This window comes from Calidris pugnax, unplaced genomic scaffold (assembly GCF_001431845.1).
Source record: "Calidris pugnax isolate Ruff unplaced genomic scaffold, ASM143184v1 scaffold203, whole genome shotgun sequence".
Taxonomy (NCBI): Eukaryota; Metazoa; Chordata; class Aves; order Charadriiformes; family Scolopacidae; genus Calidris; species Calidris pugnax.
This window is the reverse complement of record NW_015090928.1, coordinates 507,368-530,971: the sequence shown is the minus strand read 5'-3', so window position 1 is coordinate 530,971 and position 23,604 is coordinate 507,368. Positions and strand designations below refer to the sequence as shown.

The 23,604-nt window shown below is 41.9% G+C and overlaps 1 protein-coding gene across 10 annotated transcripts in view; it reads left to right on the top strand.

Moving 5' to 3' along the window:
• Positions 1–23,604, top strand: part of WNK2 (WNK lysine deficient protein kinase 2) — a 125,880-nt gene that overhangs the window by 42,655 nt on the left and 59,621 nt on the right. For all 10 annotated transcript variants that reach the window (XM_014951549.1, XM_014951546.1, XM_014951540.1 and 7 more), the window contains exons 2-8: positions 1,517–1,689; positions 2,680–2,900; positions 6,985–7,142; positions 16,311–16,399; positions 17,213–17,432; positions 20,111–20,399; positions 23,263–23,459. In XM_014951549.1, the coding sequence (XP_014807035.1) occupies positions 1,517–1,689; positions 2,680–2,900; positions 6,985–7,142; positions 16,311–16,399; positions 17,213–17,432; positions 20,111–20,399; positions 23,263–23,459 (1,347 nt within the window). The remainder of the gene's footprint in view (positions 1–1,516; positions 1,690–2,679; positions 2,901–6,984; positions 7,143–16,310; positions 16,400–17,212; positions 17,433–20,110; positions 20,400–23,262; positions 23,460–23,604) is intronic.

Genomic DNA, 23,604 nt, shown 5'->3' with positions numbered 1-23,604 from the left:
GATGGCTGCCGTTGCTCGGGGCAACATTAGCTCTGATGCTGCTCCCTAAAACGTAAAGAAAAAGCGAGAAACCTCCTCAGCAGCAGCAGTGTGAAATGGAAATGCTCCGTGCACGCGGGCATGCTGCCGGGGAAGCAGGTTTTCTGTCTTCCAAGAAGAGCTGCATCATCGTCGTTTCAACCCGGTTCTCCTCTCGTGAAGCCTCTGTGTAAAGGCAACTTGTTTGTAGCCATGGAAATTCTCATTCCCGGGTGGAGTTCTGTGCGATGGCAGATGAGGGCAGGCTGTCAAAATGGCAGTGGCCTGATCCCTCTGCATCTCGGTTACAAATCAGCCGGGTGCCAATTTAATTCATTACGTATGTGCTCTTATAAACATGCCTAAGTGAACTGAGAAAAGGAAAATGTCGGAGGTTAAAATATGAACTAATTAGTCTTAGTGATTTGTGAGCCTTTGCTTCTGTAAGTAAGAACAGTTACACAATGTGCCTGTTAAAGAACAAAAAAGCTTCGTTTCTAGGGCAGTGTCAGGAAGCACTCCCAGCCTGACCAGCCGGCCAGGGGAGGCAAACCAGACAGTGATGGTGTGGTCTTCACTAAAACTCCCATTTTGCTCTTTTACGTCATCTAAAGAGGCTGGAGCATCTGAGCTGCTTGTTGTTGGGGTTGCCACGTTGCTACCGAGGTCCAGGCAGCCTGGTTGGCTTCTGCTGCTGGATGGGGAGGAGGAGACGGGCCCTGGGTGCTCCTTGCAGGGGCACTTCACAGCCTGGAGGTTATGGCAAACGCTCCTAAGTTTCCCCAGGAAAACGAGAGTAGTAGAACGTGACATTCCTCCCATTTCTAACCTAAAAGAATAAGAATTGCCATGTGGCCAGTGTGCACCTACAAAAAAGGCCAAGGACAGCTCTAAATCTTTCTTTTCTCAACTTTAAAGAGAGGTCTGTAGAACTAGGGAAACCAGCAAACAAATAGAAAAATTATTGTGTTTGGTTTCTTGAGGTTGGTATTGTTTTAATTTGTCCCTAAAGAAATGGGAAGGGTGGTACAGCCCAGGAGGGTTCCTGGGGGACCTCACCTGGTGATCACCACCATAACTTCAGAGGAGCAGCCCTGGAAGGTGGTGATCAGTCACCTTAGCTGGGATGAGCTTCGGACCTGGAGATGAAATCCTGTGGATGTTAATCTCGCGGATAATGAGCCTCACAAAACCAAACCAAAACATAGGTAGCTGTGTGGTGGTCCATCAAGCCACGGGTGTGTTTATGTTGCCTGAAATATTAATGCTGTCTTGTAGCATAGCATAGCACAGACATCTCTTTGTTCTGAGGTCTTTGTCTTCTTGACACTGGATTCAAGGCGAGTGCCCTAGTTCATACACGCTGCTCATCTCTTACATAAAAGATTTTATAATCGCTCTTGATATAGACATAAACCTAAAATTTGGAATACTCTAGCAATGCAGTACCTTTACTTTAATCTGTTCACTACTAATAATGTCTTATTTTGGATTACAGGACAGAAAACTCACAAAAGTAGAGAGGCAGAGATTTAAAGAGGAAGCAGAAATGTTGAAAGGTCTACAGCATCCAAACATTGTGAGATTTTATGACTTCTGGGAATCCTGTGTGAAAGGCAAAAGATGCATCGTGCTGGTTACCGAATTGATGACCTCTGGAACACTGAAGACGTAAGTACTGTGCTCCTGGTGAGGAGGCTAAGAATAGCCATGGAAATTTTTAGAAAAATCCTACTTTCATATTCTGAAAAAAGGCACCTCCAGATAAAAGAAAAAAAAAAAAAAGCAGAGCTGTTCTCTGGTGTCTGTCATTTGTCCCTGCATTTGAACTGCATTGATTTGACAGGAAGAATTTTGGCCTCCATCTCTCTTTCCCTGCTCTCCTGTTCCAGTTATGCAACTAGAAGCAGCTCTCTGGTGTGTTTCATCTTCTGCCTGTGACGTTTGAATTTGTCAGGGTGTGTTTTTGTGATTGCTTCTGTGCTTGTATTTGCATGTTTTGTTAGAAAATTCACATAGAATAGCACTTGAATGGAAGAATCTCTATTTGAAGCAGAAGGTGCTCTAGGTTATCTGCTAAACAATAGTAATTAATAGCTTTTGGTAGTGACAGTCTTGTTAAGGTTGATATAAAACAGTTGGCATGAATTCTGGAACAGATTTTCAGCCCCAATGGGAGCAGGACTCATCACTGTGTATATCCAGTGTGCTGCTCTGCCAGTGCATTAGCAGGTTTTACGGTTCTCAAAAACGTACCCTCCCAATCAGAGTTTTAGGTAAATGGAAAAAATGCAGATGCATGGTACAGAGGTCAAAGTCTTGTGGTTAAAATTAAACTTCAGTATTCTTCTGATTTGAATATATGAAACATATTCTAAAGCTGTTTTCTGCATGAAGTGAATTGCTCTACTATTAGACTTGCAAATATTTGGTTGTATTTGCACCAAAAATGCTTATTATCTTCCTCCCTAAAAATGAATGCTCTAATTTGTCCTTTGGAAAAGATCTATTCCTTTCAATTTTGTGATATTTCTGAGCTGCTATTACAGCATCTAATAAGGGGCTTTTATCCAGACTGGAGTTTCAGCTGTTAAAGCCCCTGGAATCTCAAATAATGCTTCATTTTCTTTATGCCCATTTCTGTGTATGTTTGTGCTCTAGGTATCTGAAGAGATTTAAAGTGATGAAACCAAAAGTCCTGCGGAGTTGGTGCCGGCAAATCCTGAAGGGTCTTCTTTTCTTGCACACAAGAACTCCACCTATAATTCACAGAGACTTAAAATGTGACAATATTTTTATTACTGGACCAACTGGATCTGTGAAAATAGGAGACTTGGGTCTGGCAACCCTCAAGAGAGCTTCATTTGCCAAAAGTGTAATAGGTAATCCTCCTCTTCTTGGCTTTCATCTGTTGGTGTGGTGGTGGTTGTCTTTTTAATATCTCTCTTTCACATTTTGAATTCGTGGTTTTTTCACTTGTAGGTTGGTAGTAGAGAATAAAGTGGTTTTGTGACTTTACGCTACTATAAAATTCTCAGTCAGTAGGAAATGGTATAATGACTGCCTCTTCTCCTTCCTTCTGTTTCACAATGATAAAACGCTCTTTTTGTTCGTTTTTTAATTGAAATATTATGTGGTATCCACAAACCCTTCCCCTCTCTCCTTCAAAAGGTGCAGCAAGGGTTCTCAGCAGCTTATGGGCATCGTCCTCCTGAGAAAGGCTCAGTGCCTGCTGCCCCAGGGGAAAAGAGGAGGAGAGGGCAGGGAAAGGATGCCCTGCTCTCTCCCTGACAAGGGTGTGCTGCACAAGCCTGGGAAAGCCCCTGGGAAGTCTTCTGCTTCCAGGGATGCTGGGAGAGGCACGGGAGAGGCAGCAGAGCTCCGTGGAGCTGGGCTTCTCTGCCGTGCAGAGAGGTCACAGGGCTGGAACACCTCACCCCCGTTCCCTGGGGCATCAGCAGAACAGGCTGCTTCTGCTCAGCCCTGCCCTGGCACCGTCCTGGCACAGCGATGCTGAAACAACATCTGCAATTTATTAATAATCAGTAGGTATGAAATTAAATTTCCACTGGGATACATGATAGCTGGTGCCCTTAGGTGGAGCCCACGTGAGGAGTGTTACAACTTGGGCTTGCTTGAACTGGGAGGATGTTTTCTGAATGACTGTCAAAGGACATTGTTTCCTTGAAAAAGTTACATTTAATGTTTTCTGCATAAATGTAATGTTTTCCTGAAATCTCAAACATTTTCTGTTTTTACCCAAGATTCCGTAGCAAATCTCCCTTGGGTCAGATCTGTAGGTGATGGTTCTGGGAACCTGCACATTCCTGAGAAATGATGCTGAAAGTGGGGGAGGTTATCACAGGTGTAGTTGTATTTCAGCTTATTATAGAAATGGAAATTAGATTCTAGGTAATTAGAGTTAGCAAACTGATAGTGACAACTGCTGTTGGCTTACCATATATGAAAATAGCATCCTGTCTTTCAAGCAGTAATTGCTCAAATAATTATTTCAGCACCTCAAATTTTCAGAGATTATAGTTTTTTACAATTATTTGTACAACAGTATTGACCTTAATGCTTGGGGAGCCCAGTATCATTGAAGTCAAAATGATAGAAACTTTGGATATGTGCTTGGCTACCGTGGGTCTGCTTGTTGATTTTAGTGAAATTATGTTGGTTTATATCTCTTACGTTTCCATAGTTATTAACTTCTAAGAATTGGTGGGGATTTTTTCTGTTTGGGGTCAGTATTTCTTCACATCATTTTTTTCCAGTATAATAATTGTCTGTCGGACATAATGGAATCATATCAGTAATACCAATATAAGTTTTTCTAAAATCAAAGCACGCTTGTGTCTAAGAGAAATTCAATACTGAAAAGGGCTGCAGGTTGCTGGCAAGGTGTCTGTATTCATTTTGGCAATATCACTGAGCTTATCTTTTTCAAGAGCAGTGCTGCTCCAAGGAAAGAATTAGGAGGGCTTGGAAACGCTGGTGAGATGAGTAATTCTGCCCCCTCCGTAGATGTAGTAGCTTTAAAGGAATATTAGTAGCTGCAATTTCACATCGGCTTGAACAGAATGAAGTCAGCATGGCTGAGGTCCAGTTTTTCCCTTGCTGCGTCCGTGCCACCGCTGATGCTCGGCTGACCTTGCAGTGTATCTCTGCAGGGAGCCGCGCCAGGACACAGCTCCTTCTGCCAAGAGGAGCTGGAGAGATTCTGAGTGGCTTTACATTTAGGTGCTCTGTTTTTCTTAGGGGTACTTGTATGTATTCCTTCCCAACCCCGAGGGAAGGGGGGAAAATGTCATTTCAATGCTATTATGGAATGGTGTCAAGAATTTCATTTGCTATTTAGACTATTGCTATCGCTTTTTCAGATTTGCTTTAAATGCTCCATAATTCATGAGATTCACTCCTGCCTCTGAGTTTTGTTCCTTCTAAAACAAGGTAGCAGCTCCAAAAAACATTCTCTATGGCAATGGTTAACCATTTCAGAGCCTGTGGGACAGCTGGCAGAAGAACCCTAAGAGCAGGTACTAAGTTAAGCTTTCACGACATGGGTTCGGCTGGTGTACAAATGCTGAAGGAAGGAGTGTCTTTGAGGTGGAAGGAACATAAAAAATGGGAAAGACTGATTCCAGATTTTGCAAAATGAATTTTACAGAGATGCTTGTGCTGAGGCTTGTTTTGTCAGCTAGGCCAAGTCTCCTTCAGAAAATGTGCAAAAGCAGACAGACCCGAATTTTGAGAGATGTCGTTTATGTTGCCATTAAAAACAAGCTTATGTCAAGTCCCCAAACATATGAGAACTACTTTTTTCCAGGTATTACTTGAGAATCATGGAATGATAGAATACTTTGGGTTGGAAGGGACCTTTAAAGGTCATCTAGTCCAACCCACCTGCAATGAGCTGGGACACCTCCCACCAGACCAGGTTGCTCCAAGCCCCCTCCAACCTGCCCTTGAACCCCTCCAGGGATGGGGCAGCCACAGCTTCTCTGGCCAACCTGGGCCAGGCTCTCACCACCCTCACACCAAACAAGTTCTTCCCCAGATCTCATCATAATCTCTCCTCTTTCAGTGTCAAACTCTTCCACCTCCTCCTCTGGCTCCCCTCCCTGATCCAGAGTCCCTCCCCAGCTTTTCTGGAGCCCCTTGAGGGACTGGAAGGGGCTCTAAGGTCTCCCCAGAACCTTCTCTTCTCCAGGCTGAACCCCCTCAACCCTGTCAGCCCCCCCTCCTAGCAGAGGGGCTCCAGCCCTCCCAGCATCTCCGTGGCCTCCTCTGGCCCCACTCCAACAGGTCCATGTCCTTCTGCTGTTGGTGGCCCCAGAGCTGGAGGCAGCACTGGGGGGGTGTCTCAGCAGAGCAGAGGGGCAGAATCCCCCCCTCTAATTACAGTTGTGTCTTTGCTGATACAGAGATGCCATAACAGAAACTGCTGGGATCCAGCAGGCTGCTGGAGGGCTCTGGGGGCACTTTGGGTGCTGCAGTGGTGGCTGCTGGGCTGGATGGGAGTTTGTCCAGTTCCTTCATGTGTGCTCCTTTAGGCATCCTCTCCTGCAACACCCAACTGCATTGATGTCTCTTCCTTCATCTTTTCTAAGTGTAAAAAGGAAATAAATGTCTTGACGAGCAATTTTTTTCCTTTTGCTTTATAAAACCACGCTTTTCAGAGTAGTTTGCTGTGCAAACGTTGTAAGTCACCACTTGTCATACAGCTGCAATTTCCCGTTACTCAGCAGTAGTACAGTGCTTCACTTAATATTTATCCAGTTGACTCGGATGTCTGACACCCTAATCCCTGTTGAGTAGGACCTGATTCTGTGAGTAGCCTCATTGATTTGTCCCACTAAACCAGTGACAGAATTATGTTTAATGTTTTGTGAGTGACTGAAGGTGATTTGTGATACTACTTGCTTTCAAAGTGCTGTCTGTCTGCTGGGCGGTTGCTATGTGTCTCTAGAGGGAAAAAAAAAGGAAATTTGCATTGATTAAAAACAAGAGTGAAGGTTCTCGTTTCTTCTCTCCTTTTCACCTCCACATCCCTCTTTCCACCCAGGCAAGGAGCCATTTCATGACTTCCAGTATGCTCAGGCAATGTGCTGTATTTCATTCTCTTGCTCATTTTTGAAATTTCAAGACTTTTTCTTTTTTTTTTTTCCTTTTTTTTTTTTCCCCTTTCTCCTTTTTTTTTTCTCTCTCTCTTCTCCCTTGTATCATTACCATAGGTAATGTGGTGTATATATACCATGGGTATGTAAGTGTGCGAGTTGACTTTGGGTTTCTTCCCTGGAGGACGCTTGAGTTTATTCTAGTTATCTCCCTCTTTTGCAGTAAGCTTGCATGCCCCCTTACACAGCTGTAATGGTCACACTGCTTATAGGCGAAAAAAAATTGTGGTTAAAGGCATTTAGACTTTATGAAAAATTTATGTTCTTTTTGTGTGTGTCTATGTAGGTACACCAGAATTTATGGCCCCGGAAATGTATGAGGAACACTACGATGAATCTGTGGATGTCTATGCTTTTGGAATGTGCATGTTGGAAATGGCTACCTCAGAATACCCTTACTCAGAATGCCAGAATGCTGCTCAAATTTACCGGAAAGTAACCTGTGTGAGTAAACCTCCTTAATTTGTATTGGCATTTTGTGATTTGAAGGTTTAAAATTGTATTTTGATGAGGTGTTGAACGTGCAGTGTTGTAGAAGTTGAGGCATCTGAGCTCTGGGTTACGCAGACCTGTTGCAGGTTTATTTTAAGCTTACAGTTCCATGGTTGGATTGCGTTTGACAGTACAGCAGCTGCATAAAATATTTTCAGTAATCGTTGTTGGTTTTGTCTCCATCAGCCAAAAATACATAAAACTTGGGAAGAATGAGCAGGGAAAAATCTTCACTGTAGTCTTTCCTCCTATATGAGGATGCCTCAGACTTGATCAAGTTTCCCACAAAGTAAAAGAGCTAATTTTTAAATTGCAGCCTAAATACTTACTTATACAGTGGAGGATGTTTGGTTCAGATTTCCAGCACAGATTCTCTCTGTTTATATATGTAACAAATTATTTGAGGATATAAACAGAAAAAAATAGCAATGTTTAGTTTTGGAGTCAGTCTGAGGGGCTTTATTATCTGCTTTTTGGAACTCTGCAGGGTCTGGCAATCCCCAGACAGGAACCATGGAAATGGGTTTGCTGTATTTTCGGGTGAGGTTAGGCTGGAGGAGAAGCCAATCTGAAGTAATCTCTATACTGAATAAAATGCCCTCTCCAGCACTCTCACCCCGAGGTGATAAACATATTTGTCTACATGAGCTGGATGGTGAATGCCTGAAAAAAACTCCTGAGTCTGTAAGATGCTGTCAGGTTGCAAATCAGTGACTGCAGAGAAACGAGACTTGCCAAAGGCTTTGGCAGCTGGGATTATGTCCTGTTCTACTTGGTTAAATGAAACCAAGAGTTACAGGAGGGTTTTTTGGGATAGGTTATATTAAATGGGCTGGTTTGTCAAAAGATTTTCCCGGGTACTTCTTTCCATCTGGTTGCTACAAAAGAAGATAGTGATCTGTGGAGTTTGGTCCTCATGCATCACCAAAAGATGCAGTCTGCACACTCGGGGTGTGGAGAGGGTAATCCTCTGCAGAAAGCGGCACTTCAACTAGATCAGACTGCTCAGAGCCTCATCCAGCCTGACCGTGAATGTCTCCAGGGATGGGACCTCCTCCACTTCTCTGGGCAGCCTTTTCCAGTTTCTCACCACCCACAGTGTAAAGAAATTCTTCGTAATCTCTCATCTAAACCTACCCTGCTCGATTTTAAAACCACTGCCCCTTGTCCTGTCATTACATGCCCTTGCAAACAGTTCCTCCCCAGCTTTCCTGTAGGCCCCCTTCAGGGACTGGAAGGGGCTCTAAGGTCTCCTGGAGCCTTCTCTTTTCCAGGTTGAAGAACCCCAACTCTCTCAGCCTGTCCTCACAGCAGAGGGGCTCCAGCCCTCTGATCACCCTTGTGGCCTCCTCTGGACCCACTCCACCAGGTTCATGTCCTTCTTGTGCTCAGGGCTCCAGAGCTGGACACAGTGCTCCACACTACTCCAGAGAGTAGAGTAGAGGGGCAGAATCACCTCTCTCGATCCGCTGGCCATCCTTCTCTTGATGCAACCCAGGATGCAATCGACCTTCTGGGCAGCAAGTGTGCTTTATTTCATTGTTACTCCGCTCAGTCCTCCACTACAAGGAAAAGGTTTTTTTTTTTTTTTTTTGGCACAATGACTTGTTGGCTTCATTCAGTCCTTCAGATGTGCCCTAAATGCCATCTTTGTAGGTACCTTAGGAGGTATCTCCTTGGGCTCTAAAGCTTCACATGGTGACAAGAGGAGTCTCTCCTCATTTTAGGCTCCTGGGCCTTGTCTCCTGAACGCGATACCAGTTTTGTAACCCCAGGTACAAAATGGCTTTCATGAGAAGTGTGGGGTGTCTTCCCTGCCACCTTGGGCATGAGTAGTGGCTCGTGTGTGTGTGGAGCTGCCACCACGGCCGGCTTGATGTTGCGGTGACCTGGGTATGTGGGTATGCATTTAGAGCCACAAATATCCATGTCTCCCATTGCTCCACATACCCAGAGAAACTCTGTGTACGGCTCTTAGCCATCTGGAATATTGGTAATTAAGACTTTGTAAGACTCCTAAGCCTCATTTGTCAAAGCAATATCCAAGATGGCAAAGAATAATGATTAATTGGAGGATTCCTAATTAGATGTTACATTTCAATTTGCAGAGTTAAGTAGTCATTTTTTTAAACACTGATGAAAGCCTGAGCCAACTAATTTTCTGTGGCAACCTTTACATAGCTGAGGATTATACAGTAAATTAGTATAACTTTATAAAACTGGTCTTATACTAGCAGCTTTAGAGAGGTGGGAAATAATGTTTATCACGAAGGACAAGAAATGGTAGAGAAGCTGTTGAGAGGTCACTTTATTACTTGTAAGGGGTATTTTTGAAACAGGGCTGTCTAGCAGGGAAAGGTGGTGCAGAAGCATTTGATAGAGACACGGAGGGTGTGTTTACTGCTATTTTCAGTAGAACTTGGGGCAGTAGTGGTGGGAGCAATGGCTCCCGGATTCCTTAGATGGAACGACAGTAATGCCATTTTTTCCAAGGAAAGGGTTAACCAGCTCCTGGTGGAGAGGGAAAAAGCCCTGTCACATGCCATGAGCTGCATGAACTGTCAGGCAGGAGGAGGAGCAGGGGGTGGACCTCCTGGTGAGGGTGCCAGAGGAGCAGCGGGTGCCCTGGGGTTGATCCCTGGTCCCAGAAGGAACCACTCTCATGGGCTCAACAGCTTCTCTAGAGGAGCTGCAGCCCTGGAAGAGCTGGCGACAGCAAGGGACCCCGCTTGGATCCGCGTGAGTGCCCAGCGGTGCGTGTGGAGGGACGATGCTGCTCTTGGGGTGTAGGCACTGCGGGTGGGGGGGTCTCTCTGGTTGTCCTGAGCCATCACCGAACGGCGGGAGCTGCCCTGGTAGCTGGGGCGATAGTGACTTACAGACAGAAAAATCACTTTAAATGACAAGTTAGGGTTGGTCAGGCAGTGGCTATTGCTAGCGTTGGGCTTTACTGGACTGAAATATAACGTAGAAATGGAGTGTAGACCGAACCCAAGGGGCTGAATTACCCTGTTTTGTTCAGCTTTAGATGAGGTTTGGGGTTCTCACTGGAGCAGAAGGTGGCCCTGAGAGCCTCAGATGGAGGGGGTCAACGGTGAAGAGCTCCTGAACCTTTTTCAGCTTGTCAGTGCTTAATTTTTGATGAAACTAGTTTATTGCCATGAAAATGTAAACACGATTTTTAGTGTTTTAAATTGAGGCTCAATGTAATGTAAAAATGCGATTGCTGCATCTGGTCTCCCAACGCTTTCATTTTAAAAATATAGAATAACTCGCTTTTCCTGCCTTGGGCTCAGTATGGTGGCATCAGCTGGTGGAGGTGCTCATAGCATCTGGAGGGGTTGGAGCTGCTTGCTGCTGTGTGCGTGGAGCAAGCGTTGCTCATGAGTGAGGGTGCAGTACCCACCCTGTTCTTTAGACTGCCTTGAAGCTCACTTTGGGTTGTGCTGGGCTGCACGGTGCCTCTGCTGCCCACCACGGCCGCTGTGTTACTCTGGTTTTGCCTTCGTAATATTTTTTTCAATTGTTTCCACTCTGTGTCCTAACAACAACCTATCACACTCTTGCTTGCTAATAGAATGTGAGACACATCTGAAGTCGTGACTGTTCATCCTGTGCATTCATGGTCCTTATTGGTATAGAAAGTAGAAACGTTACCATTCTGGGACATTACTGTTTTGTTCGAAGATGTTACACACTATGCATGTCCAATCATTATGCATGATTATTATACTTATTTATTGCTGTGACCTTTTATTCTGCCTGACCATATTCTCATGGCTTAATTGCTGCTTTAATTTTTCCACTCTTGTTTTCACATCTGTGTAGCTGTGTGTATATAATAGTCCAGGATGAAGTGGCAGTCATTTCCCAGGGGTAGAGAGGGGCTCATCTCTTTGCCAGATGAGGCATACTTGTTAGGACTTGTCACCTCTCTCTCTCCCCTTTTAGCCTGAATTATGGAGTGCAAACATAAAAAAAGTGGATATGTAACATAAATGGCAAATACATATTTTTCAAGTGACAGGTCCAAGCCACATTTACTGCAGTCAGCTTTGAAGCGATTTCCTGGTCAGCATATTTGCAGTGACCTTCATTCTGATGCCATAATCTCATTTTTCATGCATAACTTGATGGTTTTTCTTAGTCAGATTTTTTTTTGTGTTTAATCATTCTGCCAAGTGATTTTGATGTAGACAGTAGGCATATTTAGTGATGAAACATCAGGGTCTGTGACCTTCCAATGCAGCTCTGGTCCAATGTTTTCTTACTGATGTTCTGCAGAATGCAGAACAGCCCAGCTGTATCTACTGGGGGTTCACGGGGACCTCTCTGGGTTTAGCAGCACAAACCTCTGCCTTAAAACAATCCACATGTGTATAGTGTTCGGGTTGGTGTTTTAAGTTTTCATACTGTTTCTTTTTTACAAATGTATTGAATTTTTCTCAGTGTTCGCAGGCTATATTCTGTATTGTTCATACAGACAGAATAAATGCTGTAGCTGAAGCACAGCAACAACAGCCAAATAATGTTATGAATGTCATTGTGTAGACTTTTTGTGTGTTTCAGATATCTTCTTAGATCTGCAGATAATCTTCTTAGATTAGCATTAGGATTAAGTACTATTTTGGAGTGAAATAGAGATGGGTTTATAATTGTATACAGCAATCTCGCTGCTGAATGTCATGGAACAAAATCCTGTCAAAACTGAGAACTTCTCCTCTTCATTTACTTCAGAGAGCATGTGGTAGGGTGGAATTTCAATTGGAAACATGGTTTCAGCTTTTTTGGAAGAGGTTTTTTTTCTTTTCTGGGAACTACATGAGTCTAAAGACTACCTTCAGGTAGAAGATGGAGTTTTAGTCCAAAGCAGACTGTATCTAGATGAGGAGGGCATCTCCTAGGAGAAAGGAAATCCTTCAGAGGAATGAGTGGCTGACTGGGGTCAAGCTTAACGTTGACGTGTCTGTCATACACCGTGCGTCTTGGAAAGCATTGTGTGTTATTCTTCCAAAAGTGTGCTCTGCTGATGGAAAAATGACAAGTGGCTGCTTTTGGACCTCTGAAAAACAAACTTCACCTTTCTGCCCCCAACACAAAGATTAAAATTTTAATGTCCTGTATGTGTCTGACTGTAGATTCAAATGTCATATACTGGAGTGCAATTTATTTCAAATCTTATCACTTCAGAAGGGAGGTGAGGAGACTAAATGGTAGTGAGGGATTCATGATAAATCATCTTGTCCGAAACAGAAATTTTTTAAAAGGGAAATTAGTTGATCTTCTCTCATTTTGCTCTTATGTATTTTATATATATAATATGCATTTAAAGAATTCGTATGAAAATACCCTCCTGCACCTTATGGCAACCAGTTAGCCCTGTGTATCAGATGCAATGGTGTTGAATTGACTTTTGTTGACAAGGCAGCTGTAGAGTTTACAAGCTGCCAGGGATAATTCCTTAGCTAATATACTTTGAAATTTGGTGCCGTGTTTCCTAGGGAATTCCTGGAGGTATTTACGAAGTGTGTAGACATGGCTCTTCAGGGCATGCTCTAGTGGGCAGCGGGGCTGGGGCTGGAGGGAGGGTTCTCAGCGTCACAGTGAGACAGCCTTGGAGGAGGTTTTAATGGAGAGGAAGGAGCAGAAGCAGATTATAGCATATGGGCTTCCAGAAAACACTTTGGTAAAGCAGCTCCGTGCAGTACTTCACTCCGCATATTTTGTCCTTGACTGTTTTAGTCATCTCTTCATAACTTAGCTGTTCAGCAGACTAATACAATAGGTGTCCAGGGAGGAGTCAGTGTTCCTTCCAAAGATGTTGAGAGGAAAATGGCGTTTGGAGGAGTTGTGTTTTTGGTTTGTTTTTTTTTTTATGGAAGCAATTTGTAAGGTTAAAAATAAAGGTCAGTCACCAGGGATCTGTCTAAAGGACCGCTTTCAGGCAAACTTAATTACTAGATGCACAACACCTCCTGCCCTGCTCCATCCCAGTCATGTCAGAATTCCCATCGAACCATGTAAATGAGGATTTTTTGTGAATTCTGGATCATAAAATTAAATAGAGAATTATCGTGATGTGCCTTGTGCTATTTGTGTCTCTCATATCCTCAGTTTGTGTTAAGACACCCTCAAGGTTCCCTTGACCATGTAGATATGTGCGCAATATATTCCTCTAGGTCGTTGAAAGCTCTTCAGGGAGTATGGTGAGAGTTGCCTCTGCTGCTTTGTTGGGGGTTTTTTTGGTGTTTTTTGGGGATTTGTTTGTGGTGGGGGTTTTTTCCCCAGTAAAATTGATACTGATGTATGTTTGGGAGTTATTTTTCAGTAAACATGAAGCTATAGCAGAAGATGCTCTTTATTACCTATTCTTCCTGATAAGTGTCACAAAGGTGGAAGTCAATGGTTTTCTATAGCAAACGGGAGTTTTTGAAAATACAGAGATTTGTCCTATTGTTTTCCAGTGTGAATTACCGCAGGTTTCTTCAAACTCCTCCTCATCTGAGAATACAATAGGCTCCTGTAGCTTTGGGGTGTATTAGAGTATAGAGGATTTATGCTAAAAACGTCTTTTTGATACTTCTTTGTTTTCTTTTATTTCTAATTCAGGTATCGGTGCTCTTTTAAGAAACACTCTTGACACACCATGGTGTGCTTTTACTTGTTTTGAGCAAGCCTGGGTTTTGGTAGGCTGGGCACCCTATTGTTTTGACACATTTTTCTAATATACAAAATTTGAACCCTCATCCCATAAGTAAGATTTAGGTTTGCTTAAGCAAATAATTCTTTTTAGTGGGTCACAGCCAGCCACTCATGTGTGGGGATTATTTTGTTGCCACAAGAATGGTTTTTGGATCTCGGCAGCTCTCTGGGGGGCAAAACTGGGAAGCCGAGTCTTTGGATGATTATTCTGTCTTTTTTTTTTTTTTTTTTGATTATTTTGTTGCCACAAGAATGGTTTTTGGATCTCGGCAGCTCTCTGGGGGGCAAAACTGGGAAGCCGAGTCTTTGGATGATTATTCTGTCTTTTTTTTTTTTTTTTTCTTTCTCATTTCCAAATTTTATGAATTATATATTTCACTTTCAAAATTTAAGACAAAAAGGGAGGAGTTGACCTGAAATAAATAAATCCAAGTTAAAAGTCAAAGCTGAAGCTAGAATGGTAACAGAATGTTAATAAAAAGATAAAAATATAATCTGATGCTGGAATATTCAGAAATTCTCGAAGAGATGCCAGCCCTCACTGAAATTCATCCATAAAATTTATTCAAGACTGAATTTAGGTGAAGTGCTTGCAGAAACTTTCTGAAATACATATTTTCTCAGCATCAGGTGAGCCAAAAGTCCACTCTTCAGGACTTCAAGCCTCCTTATCTGCCACTGCATGATCCATTATTTTACTGTTCTTTCTGGGTGAAACTTTAAAAGGATTTGAATGAAGTTAAATGTCCAATGCCCATTCAGTTATGTTCTTAATCAGATTCTGGGTTTTTTAGATAAAGGCAATAACGTTTCCTTTTTATTCTGCTTATTGGATTCATTGGAAACACTTGGGTCCTTAAGTAATAGGGTCTAACTGCAGAATCTGTTCCCAAATTAATTTTGTCAAATTTTCATCTATATCTCCATTTAGTAGGTAGAGATGTTACATGCTTTTAAAAAGGAATCTTTTTTGTTTGTTTGTTTTTTAAGCTGACCATCACAAATAGAAAGGGTAACTTCTTGCACTGCCACTCTTGTCATCTATAGCTGAATATATACATGAAAAGTATTTGTGGGAAATCTTTGGTTGAAGTGAAGGGAATGGGTTACTTGTGTTAGGGGCTGGGTATCTGTTGTTTGAGGAGGAGAGCAGTGGGGTGGCCGCCGTTCCAGCGGAGCATCCCTCCCTCCCTGTCTGCAGCCTGGCATCAGAAGCAGCTGTGAGCCCGGGCTCTGGAAATGCACCACTCCACGTGTGCCTTAACCGCGCGGTGTGACCAGCAGTGATTTGTGCAGTATGTTTTGATTGTGTGTACAGAAAGGTGACATAATGTATAAACTGTTATTCAGCCTGAGAACTTGCATACGGCTTCTCCTACAGGGAGTCTTTATGTTGGTAAGATTTATGTTACTTTAACAAAGAGGCTGTATACCCTGAGGAGGATAGTGCTGACTGAAGATCTTGGTCCTGAAATATTAGAAAGTTGGGAGAGATGACCTGCGACTGCCCGAGAAGTGTGTGTGTGTGTTTCTTTTAAATCATCCCCAGCTTAAGCCAACCCCAAACGGTTCCCATTGCACCCACGTGGAGCCAGAGCTCCCTGTGTGGAAATGCCGATTCTGCTACTTGGCGTTTTCTTCTGCAATGACCAGTTGGGGTTCCTCCTTGAAGGGCCACGCTCGGGTTCGCTGTTGCCAGTCCAGAACTGAACACTGTTCCCAGTCAAAATGTTAACATTTGACAGAAATTTAACTTGATTTATAGGTTACACCTGCTCTGCCACTCATTCCCCATGGGATTCTAAGAAGGTGCTGGGGAAATGCAATAGCAGCACAGAGCTCTTCTGCTCCTCCCCTGCTTGGTTTTGGGGTGTTTTTTGGGAGTGGCGGTGTTGGGGATTTAAAAAAGCAAAAGATCTGTGGGATACAGGAATATGGAATATACCAAGGTATTTTTGCCTTGTTCTTGAAACTGGCTATCTGAAGAAAAACATGATTATTTGTCTTTATTCATTTAGCGTTTTGAGAGTTAAAGCAAAAAAAAAAAAAAACCATAAAAAGAATAATTTCAAAAAAGAGTAATTTTGAAAGTTTAAAATTGGCTGTTTCTTGAATATTGACTTCAGAGTACACAGGTTGTAAAGGTAAAGTTTGCAAAGGCTAGCAAAGAAAAAGGGAGACTTGCCCTGTGTATGGCTGAGTACACATACAAACTAGTGTGTTTATTTTGAAGCGCAAATGGTACTTAGGTGCAGGTAGACCTAAATCTTCAATTCAATTTAGCATTAAGACTAGCAATTTTAAAGTATTAGTTACTCCAAGGGTTGAATTGACTGTAAAATGTAGGGGAAATGTCCTTAATTAAAAGATATAATGTAATTCTTTTTCAACTAAATTGTTTTTTCTTTGTCCTTTTAGGGTATAAAGCCAGCAAGCTTTGAGAAAGTTACTGATCCTGAAATTAAGGAGATAATTGGGGAGTGCATTTGCAAAAATAAAGAAGAAAGGTTTGTTTCAAATAATCAAGTTTTGTATTAAATCATGTGTATGCAGGGATTTCAAAGCTGCTTAGATTTTTGTTCTGGCCTCTGGATATATCTGCTATAATGTCAGGATAATTGAATAAATGCCATTGCTGTGTCTCTTGACCTCTCAGCTACAAAGAATAAGGTCAGAAAGCATCGTTGTGGATGTGTGAGCTGGGTATTCTCACACATTCTGGCACAGCTGTCCATAAAATCTTGCTCAGGAGGTGCTGCATGGAGCACTGAGTGTGGTGGACGTCGACCACAAATGCGACGTGGTAGATTCACCGCAAGCTGTTGGAGCAGATTCCATTGGCTCATTAGCTTTGGATATGAAGACAAATTGTGCCTTGTTTCCAGCTAGGGTTTTAAAACCTAGTCTTCTCATACTGGCCTCTCCTAGATGAGTGTCTCTACTGTTCAGTATTTCATAACTTTCACAAGTACAGTTTTTAGGGACCTCTACTGACTACTTAGAGGGAACCTCTTTTTTAGTACTGATTAAGCCCAGATACTCAAGAAACATTGAGCAAAGCTATAATCTGTGGTGGTTCAGTGTGTGCTTATGGTGTATGAATATTGCTGAAGCCTTGTGAAATAGAAAACACCGTTTTTTCAGCAGTCCTCAATAACACTGAAAGTGCTGTGTCTTTTTGCTAAGAACACGAATTTGTTATGGATGAACATCAAACATACTATAAACGTCCTCACCTTTAACAGCAGTTTTATGTCACAAACTTATTTGAAAATGCTTGAGACTTGCAGTATTTTAATATTTTTTTATATCCATTGCAGATATGAAATTAAAGATTTATTAAGCCATGCCTTTTTTGCTGAAGATACTGGGGTAAGAGTGGAACTTGCAGAAGAAGACCATGGTAGGAAATCCTCTATTGCCTTAAGACTCTGGGTAGAAGATCCTAAGAAACTGAAAGGAAAACCCAAAGATAATGGAGCCATTGAGTTTACTTTTGATCTGGAGAAGGAAACTCCTGATGATGTTGCACAAGAAATGGTAAAATAAACTTCTCCTGACAAAAAATGTGTATATATATAAAGTAGTGCGTAAATCTCAAAGGAGAGCAGGAGTGAGTCTGGTAAAGTAACTTCCAGTTAAACCCTTCCAGGTGTCGAGTTTAAGACGTTTGCATTGATTCTAGAACGAATGCTACAAGAAAAGGGGAAACAGGGAAGAACTAATAACTAAAAAATATTGTTTGCCAAGTATGAAAACAGATGCATGAAATGGCAGTCCAAATAGCTTAGGGACCAGAGGGGAGGTCTCTTCTGCTTCTATGTTTTGAAAACTCTTTAAATTTCTTTGAAATCTCTTTAGTTTCAGACAGCAGCTTGAAATAAATTAGAGGAGTTCGATCACAAAATATTCTGTGCTGAATTCTTCAAAACACTTCTTTCCATCTTTTCTGTTAGTGTTACTTAGGAGGGATGTGGATGAGGAAAGTTGTGGTCAGCCACTCTGTCACCAAACGTAAATAGGGGTCTAGATTCAAGTCCACTGCACTGAGTTAGGAATAAGCTTTGGATTTTTTGACAGATAAGTTTAACTTGGTGAATTTCTGTATCTTTATAACTTGTAGGGTTTTGTTAGAGAAACTACTTTGTGTTCCACTTTCACTATATAGTCCTTGAACTTGTGTTTTAGTGATGCCTTTACTGCAGTTTTTAGGTTTTCTAACGTCATGGGAACATGGAATCAGTAAGCACTTAGTCAAGGGTCTGAATTTTCTTGTGCTTGCAGAACTGCTCCTATTATATCCTAAACCCCAAGGGATCCCATTTAATGATGTTGTCATCACCACTGCTCAGAGAACATTTTGACAATGTTACTTTACTATGCTTGGACCTATCACCATGACTCCAAATTTAGCGGGAGAAATTCAGGCTCCTTGTCGTCTTGCAGTAGTTTGCAGTAGGTCCAATGTTTTTTGAGCAATGTATTGTTACAGAGCTCAGTTCATTTAAAAATTGCTCTGGTACAGTTACTTTCTGTTATATTTTACATTTAAATATCTATGGAAATATTTGAAGTTTTGAAGCTCTGTGGGTTACTTGGCCCATAGTTGTAATACTTTGCTTTCAAGAGGACATAAGTCTCATAAAACGTATACTTAAAACATCCCTCCCAAATTACTGTCATATTATTCCCTTTCCCAAATTAGTAAAACACTGGCTTTTAAAGATAATATTAACGGTTATCTAAGTGAGTGTGCATGGAATGAGGCTATTGAGGGGGGCAAAGGAGGACGTTCATTCCTAAATGCCTTTTGTAGCCCATATAAATTGTGGAATACCAAAGCTATCTGCTTTCATTAATTTGTGTTACTTTATGTGCTGTGGAAGAGAAGAATGCAGGAGACCGTCTGAGTATAGGGAATTATTTATCATTATTGATGGGTTTTCAGTAGTCAGTGTTCCAGCCTGTCCAAACTATGTGGGCAAAAGGAACCTGAAACGTAACCCAGGTTACATTTCACAACCAGAGGGTACTGTAAAATAGCATGTCTTCATTAAACTCTAACCATTCTGTATATAGACATGTAGGAATAAGAATTGGTTTTTAAAAGGTTGCTAATGTGGCAGCTTTTCGTTGCCTTCCTATTAAGCTTTGTCACAAAGAACCTACTGGGCACGTTAGTTGATACCACACAAGGTTCTCTCAAGTAACTCCCTCCCGTCAATAGGATTTGCTGGATCAGGAATGTCAGTAAGGTCTGAGGGCACAGGCAGTGGAAAATACCTATATCCATCTGCAGCTGTGTTTTAAGCTGCTTTGCACCTATTTGCTTTAAACAGTGAAAAATCTAAGCTGTAAAATTGTCTCGTGTTTGGTCAAGAGCAAAGAAGGAAAACCTCTAGATTTCCTCCATGTATGTAAGTGCCTCCAAATCTGTAGGATATGCATGTTAAGAATGTAGGGAGAGCAGACGAATCTCTGGTAAGTCATTATTAAACTAAAATTCATACCCTATGCTGTAGGAGATTATGCAAATAAACAGCACAAAGATGAATTTCCATTTATCTGTTGAGCAGTTGAATTCTGAAAGAGCCTGGTCCCCTTTGCAGTAAAATGTGAACAGTCTGCATATGACTCAATGATAGGCTTTTTCTTTATGGAAGTCAATCAATACTGACTGACTTTACCATTTAAGAGAAGTTAATTTGAGACAAAATTCTGTTACCATCCCTTCATGACTTGCTGTGGTACCAAGTGTATACTGGAAAGGTTAAGGCAATAAATTCTGACTGGTAGTGTATTTTACTCCAGTGGCATTATTCAAAGAGCATTTTTCAAAGGTGTTTTTTTCCTCTTTTGAATATTCGGTTGGTCTTTCAAAAAAAAACAAAAACAAAACCCAAACCCTGGGAACCTATCTATAGTTAGACTTGATCTCTGCTTCTTGATGGATGGTAACTGGTAAATAAATTGACCCAATTCAGGTCTTAGAAATTGCCTATTGTTGTTTTAAAATGCGTTAGGGATAGAAGTCTTATTCAAAAAAAACCCTATCAAGCTCTTGAGTTCCTGTTCTTGTGAGGAATAGATGTGATATACATGTTATTTCAGACAGATGTTTTCTCTGTCAGGAAGAGATTAGAGTAATCTGTGTGTGCACACGTGTGCGTGTCCATCCACACACCTATGGTCTCACTAAGTTTGTGCCTCCTCTGTAGATTGACTCTGGATTTTTTCATGAAAATGATCTCAAGATAGTTGCAAAGTCAATACGTGACAGAGTAGCATTGATACTGTGGAGAAGAGAGAGAATATGGCCTAGGATGCAGTCCGAGGAACGTCGGGACTCCGAGTGTCTGGAGAAGTTGAAGACGCCGCATGCGCAGCAGGTCCAGGTCACCTACCTTTCCCACACCGGTCACCATGTCCTGTCCGAGTCGGAGGAGCCCGAGGCAGACCAGCACCCCTTCCAGCAAAACCTGCCCACCAGCGTCACTTCTGTCGCGTGTAAGTCTCTGCCGGGGTTTGCGTGCACGAGTGTGGTCAATACCCCAGGGTAAGAGTCAACCACAGTCTGAGCTGCTGTGTGCACAGTAGCTCAACAAACGCAAGCATCTCAGAGAGATGTGCAAACTTTGAAAGAAATAAACTTTCAAGAAAAACTATTTTATGTAGAGATAGCTCCTTCAGTAGCAGTAAATGCAAAAAACATAAAATGTTTGTAGATAGAAACACACGGAGACCTGCTGCTAGACAAAAAAAATACATGTTTTCTGTGCCAGATAGTGGGATCAACATTAAGTTCATGTGAAACTCCATTTCAGAGCCTGCAGAGGTTGAATTGGCACCAAACTGGTCAGAGCGACTGGTGGCTTTTTCAAATGATGTTGGCATGTGGGGAGGTTTATTCAAAAGTAGACCTTGCTGAAGCCAAAGCGCTGTGGTTTCTCGTGTTTTGTGAGTCAATCTTGATGGCTTGTGTGAACTTTTTTGTGAAGCTGTGCAAAGTCTACAGTAAGAAAAAAAAAAAAAATCAGTCTCAGATTTTCCATGATGTAATTCAAGATTTCTCTGTTTTGTGGGGAATATCAGCTGTGGTTTGGTCACACGTGTTGGGAGCAGCAGACCCTGTGGGTTGACGCTGTCATTATCACTGGGTCCTTTGGTGACGATGCGAGTGCTCTCTGTTCCTCCAGGCTCTGTTTTGTCCTGAGCTCGTGCCCTCAAAGCAAGGGGGTGGTTCATCCCCGTTACGGCAGGTCAGAGTAGGTAGTTGCTCTCCTCATCCAGGCCCTGGTAGCTACAAGCTGATGATCTGCCCACTCTTCATGTTCAGCTGGGGCTGGTTCAGAGGTGATGGCTGTGCTGTTTCTAGAGAGATGGATCTACATCTCCTGTTTTAATTCCCAGCACTGATTTTGGTCTGTCTCTGAATAAGAAACTGCCCGGCTTTGCTTGCAGAGCTTGTTGTTTCTGCATCTTATTTCTGAGTCACTAGACCCATCTCCAGCCAACACCAAGGCATGAGGAAGTAGTGCTTTTATTTCCCTAAAGTAAGCTGTCCTCTGTCCCCTAAAATCACCCTTTGTTACCAAGTCAAGCCCTGGTATTGAAATCTTAATTTATTTATACTTTTAAATGTCTTGAAAGAAATATTGCCAGGTATTTTTAGCTTGGAAGATTTGAAACTTTATGAGAGTTCTTTTTTTTTCTAGTTAGTTTTCCTGATAAAATCTGATGTACGTATTTTGCTACCAAACTATTATCATAATGGTTCTGTTTTACTGTTCTGGACTTTTATGCAAGCATGTTTAAGTTAAAGATACATTATCTTTAGCAAAGAGACAGCTGCTGCTTTAATTCAGGTATTGTATAAATTGCTATACAGAGGTCTGCTTTGAATACTAAAATAGCCAAGCACGCCTCTACAAGAAAATAAAACATTGAAAGATATGAGAAATGGCCATATTTGCATAACTCTCAGAATACTGCAGTATTTACAAAGCCTTTTTTCAGAAGCTAAATGGATCTCATTTCATTTTTTTGGATCATATACTTAATTCATGCTATCTAATTCCTTTGAGGAACACTGTAATTATGGCTCTTTTTGTTTCCAGTAGTACAATGAGGCTCCTTGTGCTTCCCATGGTTCTGTTGGACATGAGTTGGCAGAATTTTATGCTAAATATAAACCCCGCAGTTTATTTCCTACTCCTCCTCGAATTTTAACCAATGCTTGGTATTAGTTGACAATTCACTGTCAGATGTCTTTGAACATTTTCTTAGTGATGTTAGGTCCAAAACCCCTGTAAATTACCCCTACCAATTCATAATCTAAGGTCAAATGTTAAAATGTAAATTAACTTGTTTTTTTAATAGCCAAATAATCAAAACCTTATTTGGAATATGGAAAAAAGGGAAGATAGAAAGTGTCGGAAAAAGAAATAACATTTAAACTTAGCTGTAACTTAAGCCATTTTTTTGTTACCGTGGTACAGTTTTCTTTCAGTTTTGACTTTTAAATCTCTGTTACAAGCTCTTTGTCTTTTGAGTACTTACAGCTACAGTTTTGATTGTCTCATTTTATTTCTCTTATGAAGAAAACAGTAGCTTATGCTCAGGAGGAACTGGGTACATGTACTTTACAGACTTCAAAATACGTGAAAAGACATTTCAAAATCTGTAATACCCAATGGTACAGTTAAGATTTATTTCTGTGTGAGAAAAGATGCAGTGCTTGCCCAGTCCCCGCAGCTGCGCAGTTCTGCAGTTTAGCTGAACAGACTCACTGCATGAGAAACTCCGACAGAGCCCTGAGGGGTACTCCTAAATAGCTGCAAACCTGCTAATTATTTTGTTATCCGCTCCTCATCTCAAGGTATTGCTGCCTTCTCAAATAGGGTATGGTTTGCCAAACTAATAAAACATACAATATAGAGAATTTTGTAATTTTCAGTGCTACTAATAAAAAAAGGTGTTAAAGTTGGGCATCCCTGGGAGATCTAACTCTAAAAGGCTCCATGATCTGCTATGAATGTTACAATTGGGGTTTCCTTTCCTTTCCTTTCATCCTACAAAATCTATAAACGTCTGCAGTTCTTAATGTCAACCTCATGCCCTTTAAAGGAAATATCAATGTGCCTGAAATATCGTCATGCACAGAAATCCATGGGGATGGGGTTTGGCTTAAGAGCAGCAGTATGTGCCTTTTGGAGAATATAGCATTAGTGTTGTATAAATTATTTATATAATGGAAAGGGCTAGAGTAGTAAAAATGCTAATTACGTAAACCAGTGTTGACCTTGCTCTAAAATCATTACTTGAATGTTTGGAGGTGTTGAGCTTTTAATAAAAAACATTGTTCTTTCAGCCGACAGCACATTTGACAGTGGCCAGGGCTCCACTGTTTATTCAGACTCCCAAAGCAGCCAGCAAAGCGTCATCTACTCGTCTCTGCCGGACCCGGTGCCTCCTGCTCTCCAGCGGGTGTACAGCCCCCCTCTGAGCGAGAGCCAGGCTGTGCCCCACGGCCTTCAGCAGCTGGGGCACTACCAGCAGCCCTCCGGAGTAAGTCTAAAGCTTTTCGTGCCCTAGATCCTACCTCAGGGCTCGTTTATAGTCGTTTGCTGTAGGTGTGGATCCCAGGATTCGTGTATTCCTCGCTCAGCTGTGTTGACGGTGATGTGCTTAGTAATACATCTCTGGTTGGTCT